General features: G+C 38.6%; 1 protein-coding gene across 1 annotated transcript; it reads right to left on the reverse strand.

Moving 5' to 3' along the window:
* Positions 1-54: 54 nt before the first annotated feature.
* Positions 55-3289, reverse strand: LOC110751181 (uncharacterized). The gene is made up of 3 exons (XM_021951615.2): positions 773-3289; positions 533-673; positions 55-440 (listed from the first exon to the last, which is right to left on the reverse strand). Exon 1 carries the CDS (start codon positions 2288-2290, stop codon positions 902-904), a length of 1389 nt encoding a protein of 462 aa, XP_021807307.2. The 5' UTR covers positions 2291-3289; the 3' UTR covers positions 55-440; positions 533-673; positions 773-901.
* Positions 3290-8909: the final 5620 nt, after the last annotated feature.

The following is an 8909-nucleotide window of genomic DNA, read 5'->3' on the forward strand; positions in this document are numbered from 1 at the left end:
TTGGCAAAAAGGTCATATAAGCAAGCAAACAAACATAACTGTTGCAACAGTATTAAACCAAAACATATCCATTACAAAACATTCCACCACACGAATCCAAGCAACACATGTGTTCTAACTGTAATCCAATCAAAACATTTGTGTTCCAATACTTGGTCTTCTGAAATCAGTATGAGAATCCTAGGACCATATCAGCTAAAAATTCATCAAAATAAAATGTTCCAATACATATCCATTACATAAGCAATCCTAATGTTTTGGTGTTCCAAAAAACCAAAATCAGCAAATCTCAGCTACACTCTCCATGGCCTTGGTCTTTTCGATAGAGGTACATTTTCTGAGTTTGGTTGAGAAGCATGCCCAATTTAAATTCCTTGTAAGGTAGCACCAGTTTGAGCAAGCTGCCTTGTTAGTTCAAACATTTGCCCCCCTCTTCTCGCCTAATAGAATGACAAAAATCAACAAATCAGTCCAAATTTGGTTTAAACATTGAATGTAAGTATTGAAACCAAATCAGTACAAATGCTATTACCCCAAGCTTTGTTCTTCTAAAAGGTCTATCTTGGATTGAAGTGTCAGCTTGATCTGGTTGTCTAACAGGAACACTTGGCATACTTGTTCCCCTTCCCCTGCCTCGAACTCTTATTGCCCTTCCCCTGCCTCTAGCTTGTTCCTTGACCAAAAAATTAAAACAAAATTTTATAACAAATAAAGGACCAACTTGCACCTTCAACAAAGTTCATATCAATAGACATAATCACAAACTTCATACCTGTCTTCCGCCTCTTTCTCCAGTATGACCTTCAGCTCCACAAGTTGCAGAATTGTGACCTTCACCTCCACAAGATTTACAAGAAATGACAATCTCATATCTCTTCAGCTTTGTTGCATTTTTTGGTATCTAATCAGGTTCCTTTTGCCTACTTGTTCTAGGTCTTCCCGGTTGTTTGTGGTAAAGAGGTGGCTTGATGGGTCTATGGCCTGTTTTTCTCCAGTATTCTTGACTAGGCATTGGAGATATATAACTCTCATAAGCCCTGTCATATGCACCTCTTTTGTAAAGTGAATGCAGAAAGTCATAAGGGCTCTTCTCTGTTTTGGCAATTGCAGCCATAGAATGTGAACAAGGGATTCCACATAAGTCCCACTTTCTGCAAGTGCAGGTGTGCCTCTCCAAATCCACTACATACATTCCACCATGGATGTTATTAACTTGATATTTCCCCCCACCAGCATATGATGCTATGCATTGAGCACTCTCAGTTGTTAGCTTCTCAACAATTCCAAAAATCCTAGGACCAACATCATGTGTCCAAACAGTTTCTCTAAGTCTAGCCATTCTTAGCATCAAATAACTTCGAATTCTCTCTAGTAAGGTCAGAATAGGCTTATCCCTTGCTTCAATAATAGTTGAGTTAAAAGACTCACACAAGTTGTTAAGAAGCATATCACACTTAGAATGAGTACTGAAGTGTGACCTACTCCAATGATATGCTGGCCTTTCCTGAAGCCATCTGTAAGCTGCATCTGATTGAGATAACATCTTCTCCATTTCAGCTTCAAATGTGGGTATTGTAGTTGATCTAGCTGCTGCCCACAACCTTTGCTTCAATGCTAGTCCACTGTGACCAGCAATCTTGAAATTATTGTGGAGGTGTCTAACACAATGCCTGTGTTCAACAGTGGGCATCAAATCCCTAATGGCTTCCCCCAAACCCTTTTGCTTATCTGACATGAACACCCAACCATTACCATTTTCACACCCAACATCAGCGAAGAAAATCTCCATAAACCATGTCCAAGTCTCGGTATTTTCTACTTCAACCACAGCAAATGCGATAGGGTACATCCCATTATTCGCATCAATACCAACTGCAGATAAAATCTGTCCTGGATGAGTTCCCTTCACATGACAACCATCGAAACCCACAACTGGCCTGCATCCTGCAATAAAGCCCTTCTTCAATGCTCCAAAACATATATATATTCTTTTAAATACTGGGTTGTCCCCATGCAAATCAGTCTTGATTAATACAGTGATGCCTGTATTGTTTGTCTTCAACTCTTCACAGTAATCCCACAATTTTGCGTACTGTTCTTGAATACTTCCATGTATTCTCTCTCTAGCTATGCTCTTGGCTTTGTAAAACTGGTTTGCAGTGATATCTATGCCATAATTCTTCCTCACAATCTTCATGAAATCCGTCACAGACATATTAGGATTATCTCTCAAATCCTCATCAAACCTTTGAGCAAGCCAAGAAGAAGTGGCAAACTTGGTCTTCTGCATCCTTCCACATGAATGCTTTGGTTGATATGTCTTGATCCTAGTAGTAGGCCCTTTGCCCACATAAGATGCATATAGCAGCTAATCACACTTGACATCCCTCTTTTCTTTACCTTTTTCTTTGCCCTTTTCTCCCCCATTTTCTCCATTTTCTTCTCCACCATCATCTTCAACACTTTGCACACCTTTTTTTTTTCTTTTTTTCTGCATTTCTTTTTCCTAAACCCTTTTTTTCAGCCTTTCCTCCACTTCCACACACCACCCTAACCCTGTGAGTATCATTCTTCACCCATCTCAATGGCCTAGCACTTGAAACTGCATAGAATCTTATGGCCTCCCGACATTGTTCCATGTTAGCAAACTCCATGCCAATATGAAATACTGGATTAAATAAATCAGTATCCCTTTTTAATTGCTTGAACCTAGGAGCTTTTAGTCTACAACTAACCTTTTTCACACCTGAATTTTCATCAACTTCATCTTCCTCTTCTGAAACACTTAGAAGGTCCTCTGAATTGTAGTCATCACTTGGAACTTCACCAGGTTCTCTCTGTGGTTCTTCAGCAGCTTCCTCCTCTACATGCGTATCAAACCACCTGTCATCTTCTGCTCCCTTTTGTCTCTCTTGTTCTTCATCTGTTTGCTCATAGTCACTATCTATGAACTGTAGGCGCTCTTCGTCATCATCATTTACAGCTTCTTCCTCATCATCCTCTACATCAACATTTACAGCTTCTTCCTCATCTACCTGCTGCTCCTCATCTTCCTCTTCAACTTCATCATCGGCATCATCAGCAATGTTCACATCATCTTGTACATGTACATGTATCAATTCTGGTTGAAGCAAATTCTGAAAGTTAAATACATCTGCTGAGGCTTCAGTATCTCTCTGTGGTTCTGGCTTTTCTGTGATGTACAAACCGTGAACCCTTGATGTAGGTATCTCACGCACAAAATCAAGCACATCCAAGTCTCCTCGAATTGCCACATAACAATGTTGTGGACCTATAGCGATAATCGACTTTTATGTGGTTGTATCCTAGTGATTCAGCAACATCATATAAGTCCAGCATTGACAACTGATCTGTATTACAGTTGTCTGCCCATTGGACAGTACCTCCCACATACTTTCCCTTTTTAAAATACCCCACATGGTGAATTTCAATTGTAAACAACTCTGGATCACCTACAAACAACAAATAATTAACTCAACAACTTCAATTTTCTACAACAAACGTACCAATCGGCACCAGCCTTTACTAACATCAGCCACACACAGACAAACCAACGCACATGCTTTACTTTGGGACCACACTTTTCTATTCAAAAAGGAATCTTACAGCAAGGCAAGAAGATGGAAAAATCCAATTCTACCGACAACCTATGGACCACAACCACTTAAACAATGAAAAGAAAGGGAAAGTTGAAGACTTACTATACTTGGGAGGCTGCCCACTACTCCGTACTTCGACAGGCATCTTTCTTGGTCAATACAGGTGTGTTGCTTCAAGATTTGTATGACAACCTCACCGATTTGTTAACGTCAGCCACTATGCAGGTCGATTTCGTGAAATCCCCAATTCCCCCAAACTTTCGAACCCTCTGATCTCAGTTTGTTTGCTCTTTTTTTTTTATTTCTGAAAGTGACCTAGCCTCCTTCGAATTTTGGATTTAGACTGGGTTGACTTGCGTGGACACGCGAAAGGACTAAAGTGCCCTCCATCTTCACGGCTGAATGGATGGAAAGTGCCAAATTCTGACGTCGAGGGGCACATTGGCGAAAAAAAATAGATCGGTTCCTAAATTTTCTAAAAAAAAAGAATAGGGGGCTAATTGAAAGCGAGGTACAAATTCAAGGGGTATTTCACCAGTATACCCTATTTCTGATATGCATCATTAGTTTCGACACAATCTAAAACAGACCCAGGTGTTAAAGACGACCATCCTACCATGAACTTCGATTTGACTCTTGAAAAACCAATAAGACTATCTATTTTCAAAGATCAAATACACAAATAAATAACAGAGGGAGGCCAAACAAAATGGTATCTAATTCATTTCAATTTAGGGCATGGGGTATGAGACCCTTTGCCCTGTTTTCTCCGTAGAGTGTTTTAGAAATGTTGTTATTTACTTGAACATTTTTGGGTACTGCTTTCTTTTTGGTTTTGCCTCACAAAGCTACCAACTTGGTAATTTACAAAGCTGCAGAGGCGACAAACGTTAAGCCCTTTCTTAAAACTGAAAAACCCTTATTCCCAAAGGTTAAAGATGGAAACGAAGTGGGGTCCAAAGCACGTAACGGAATGTCTATAATATTGACGGAACAGGTAATGTGAGACCGTTTTTAAAAGTTTGGGGGGTATTTTGAGACGTTTTGAAGCACATGTGGTAATCTGAGACAAATTTGAAAGCACAGCGGGCATGTACACAAATAAGCTTAATAATTATCGAATAAAAAAGTTACTTTGTTTTTGGGCAGTTTGACTGTTGATGTTCACAAACCTTAGTTCAGTATCAACATGAGGCATTTACATAAGATTCACTAACGGTTCCAGATGGTTTCAAAAATGACGCAAATTGGTATCAACAAATGTTCAAACTCCAGGACTATAAATGAAATCAAACTCTTGCATAAATGACTCTGTCATAGTAGGTTCACTATCCTGCGTGCTCTAATCGGGCTTCAAATACTCAGCAACTGCAGCACCAACTTCTGCGTCGGAAGATGAAGAGCTACAACATCGAAAAAAATAAACATGTCAACAACATAGCCATAAAATTCAAATCCAGACAATTACATATTCACTTACGGGCTCCCAAATTTTGGACAACTCTGTCTATCATGATCAATCTTCCTACATTCAGTGTACCGCCGTTTATGTCGTTCCGCTGCCTTCTCTTTTTGTCCTTTAACTCTTTTCGCACGCCCTTTTGCTTTTACTCGATGAGGATCTTTCGTTCTGACTTGGGGAGAACTAGTTCCAACCTCTCCATTGGGTTCTTCTTCGACATGAGCTCTTGATGACAACAACCTTGTAAGCTTCCCATGAATGTCACCAAATGAATTTTCCAGCAACTCAAAACCTTCATCACACAACAAAGCCGAATCTATCAAATCACCTGCAACCTTGCAAAGTTTCGATCTCTTAACCAAAACCAAACCGTCAACGCAATATTTAACTTCTTTGTCATTCTTATCATATACTACACCGCACTTTGCACTTTGAAGCCATCGTTTCAATATTTAATTGTATGGCAAGTGCTCCACCTACTTCATTCTTAAAAATGCTAGGATGTGTCGGCACGAAATACCCCAAAATTCAAATCATTTGCATCTGCAATAAGCTTTATCGGTATCTTTATCATGCACAAGCTCCTTCATCCCTGTCACCCCCGGATTTACCCGCTCACTTACTTTGTACCTTCAGTGGGTCTCATCTTGCTCTACAAGTTCGAACAAGAATAAAAGGCTTCTGAAGTCTTCCCTCTCAAATATTTCAAGAATTTCCCGAGTGTAAATGCGTGTCATTTGATATTGCATTAGTGTTCGAAATAGCAGTGGAGGTTTTCATTGTTATCAACATGATCAGTCATTAACTCCTTGTGCCTCTGTGAACCAAGAGCTCTTTCAAAACGTACAATGAATTCCATCAATATGTTTTTCGGGTTAATATATTGTTGGAAAAATGAATGACAGCTTTCGGCTCGTTGACTACTTGACATCCCAGCCGAAAACACATGTTTTACATATGATAGAACTCAATTCTCCCGCAAAGCATGAATTGAGCTCAACCACAGATGGTCTTTCAGCCCATTCCTTGTGATGATTTCACCCCATTTGGCATCAAATTCTTCTTTCGTGCCCATACCCCATATGCATTTGCACATTTCCGAAAAACATTCCCCAATGTCGGGTTTCTCCGTAAACTTATTCAAGATATGCCATATGCAATATCTATGGAATGTTGTCGGGAGAGTTAAAGCAATTGCTTTTGACATGGCTGCATCTTGATCAGTGATGATCATTTTGGGTGGCTCACTTGGCATGGTTTTCTTGAATTCTTCGAACAACCATACAAATGAATCTGTGGTTTCACTAGTTAGGAATACACAACCAAACAACACTGTCTGCTGATAGCTATTAACACCTAACAAAAGCGCAAAGACCATCCCATAGCGGTTTGTGTTGAACGTCGTATCAAATACCACCACATCCCCAAAAAACCCATAAGCTCGTCTTGACCTTGTATATGCCCAAAAAACATTACCCATCCTTCCTTCCGAATCTACCTCCATCTTGAAATAAAATGATTCATTTTTTGCTTGCTCAACCAAAAAATGCTCATTCATCAGCTCTGCATCATGCCCAATCACCTCCCCACGCACGTCCTTGCATAATTATAGACATCTCTCCTAACGAACCCAACATTTTCCAATTCCCCTAGTTGCACCTCAAGAAGGCTTACCTGTTTATATACAGGGATATTAACTTTGCTCATATGTGCACTATAGACCTTTGTAGACTATGTTAAGTTACGGCGAGATCTCAATAGATGGACTTTATCAATTGTGGTCATGTCATGGTTGTGTACCTCATTGAATCCTACAAGTGTACTTATTCTTCTCTTTTACCTTCAAAATCGCAAGTTTAGCCTTGCACCCAGTTCGAGTACAACCTCACTGTCTTCTCTTACAACTCATACTACTTGTCAACGAATACCCTTGTTTACAACACACATATTCTTTCCTTGTTACCTCTCCTGTGAATGTGCACGTTCTCGTTGTAGAACACCGAATACCGAATTCGGCTTTCGTGGTATACATATTATAGAAATTGAACACATCCTCACAGCAATCAAATTCAAGTCCCAATTTTGGTTTCAAGTCCGAACTTACTTCCGGTGTCACCTGTCCTTCGCACTCAATTTCACAGTTCTTGCAATTTAACCCTGAATATCACATCACCACCATCATATATAACATGAAAATGACTCTCTGTAAAACATTAAAGACCTATGTACAAACTAACGTAACTCATGCTGATGCCCAATATTTGGCACATGCTTTCAAACAGCTTTAAAATATATATTAACTAACATATGACATGCAAATGACTCTCTGGTGAAACATTAAAGACATACATACAACCTAACGTGACTCATACTGATGCCCAATAATGAAATTGACAAATACAGTATATGGCTTACCTCGTAACTGATTTCCAACTTCAAAATTTCAACAAATATGACAACGTAACGTAGCCCTTTTAGATCTGGACATCAACCCCAAAAACTTTTCATCTTCCTCAACCCCTGTTTCGACCGCGCTCAAGGATTTCAAAACCAACAGAGCATAACCACAACAGTACAGTCAGCACTTTCCAACTCAACGCCAGTTCCAACCACAAAAGCCCAACCACAAAGATGAAAATATAAAATCCAAGATTCCTTTGTTTCGCCTGAATGGGAAACCCAGAAAAATGAGGGTACCGTTTATGTGTTCTTCCTCAAACTGAAAAACGATTAACATGGGCACTCTCTCTTCAGTGTTACAGTTCTTTCTCAATCAAAGCTGATAAAAAAATGGCCTCCTCATTGAACTGAGTGAACAACTGGTTTGGAGGGGACTTCTGTTTTGGAGGGGACGTCTGTTTTGAAGGGGACGTTTTTTAGGGAGGAGAGAGAAGAAGGCCTCGTTTTAATACAACACTTTCACTTACAATTGCTTTTCATACACCCGTTAGATTAGATCCAACGATGTTCTTATGTTATGTCCTCACATAGGCGTTCTCACTAGATCCTTGCCCACGGATCATCAGGCCTTTTCTTTGCTTTTTCCCCAAATTTAATTCAAAAACAGTTGCACCCACAAGATCATTGTAATTCAGTGTGGGCTTTGGTAAGAAGAAAAGACTAACCCAACAAAGAGATGGCTTTGTTTTCTTCCCTTATATATATCATGCTATACACAGATGTTGATACATACGTATACTTGGCTCAACCTTTAGGAAGTGTATTCGAAGAGCTTGTATGTATAACATGCAGAAATTGCAAAGTGAAATGTGATGATGAAGCTTTATCATTCTTGTAATTCCGAGTGCTCTTATTTGGTGCTATGCATTTATGATTGGGTCTAATTTATAGCTTTGTGGTCTGACCTTCCCTTTTTTAAAAATGCTTTGTGGAGTCCAATAACAAAATATTATAAAGTAGCTATTTGTTTTGACTATTAATTTTTTTTTTTTTTTGGTAAATAATTTTTTACTATTTAATTTACTTGGGTTCATGTAAATGATGAGAGTTCACTTGCGGTTTATTTAGTGGAGAATAGTTAATAAAATACGAAACGGAAAAAATATGAATAACATATGTACATGTTTTATTTAGTAAAATTTAAAAAAAAATAGAAATGAAAAATACAGCCACTATATAATATTTAAATTTTGTAATATATATTATTTTTATTCAATAATATGTCAAAAATTTAATACGTGAATTTTGTCTGTATTATTGAAAATTTTGTAAGACACTTGTATTAAATGTGAAGAATACATATGTACGTGTATCGTACATTTGATTTTAAAAAATGTGTATTTTATCTAGTCTTAAAAATGTGTACG

This window comes from Prunus avium, chromosome 4 (assembly GCF_965620075.1).
Source record: "Prunus avium chromosome 4, drPruAviu1.hap1.1, whole genome shotgun sequence".
Taxonomy (NCBI): domain Eukaryota; kingdom Viridiplantae; phylum Streptophyta; class Magnoliopsida; order Rosales; family Rosaceae; genus Prunus; species Prunus avium.

Excerpts from the sequence above, each read along its gene's own strand:
- LOC110751181 (XM_021951615.2), bottom strand. The coding sequence starts at position 2,290 with ATGCAGAAGACCAAGTTTGCCACTTCTTCTTGGCTTGCTCAAAGGTTT.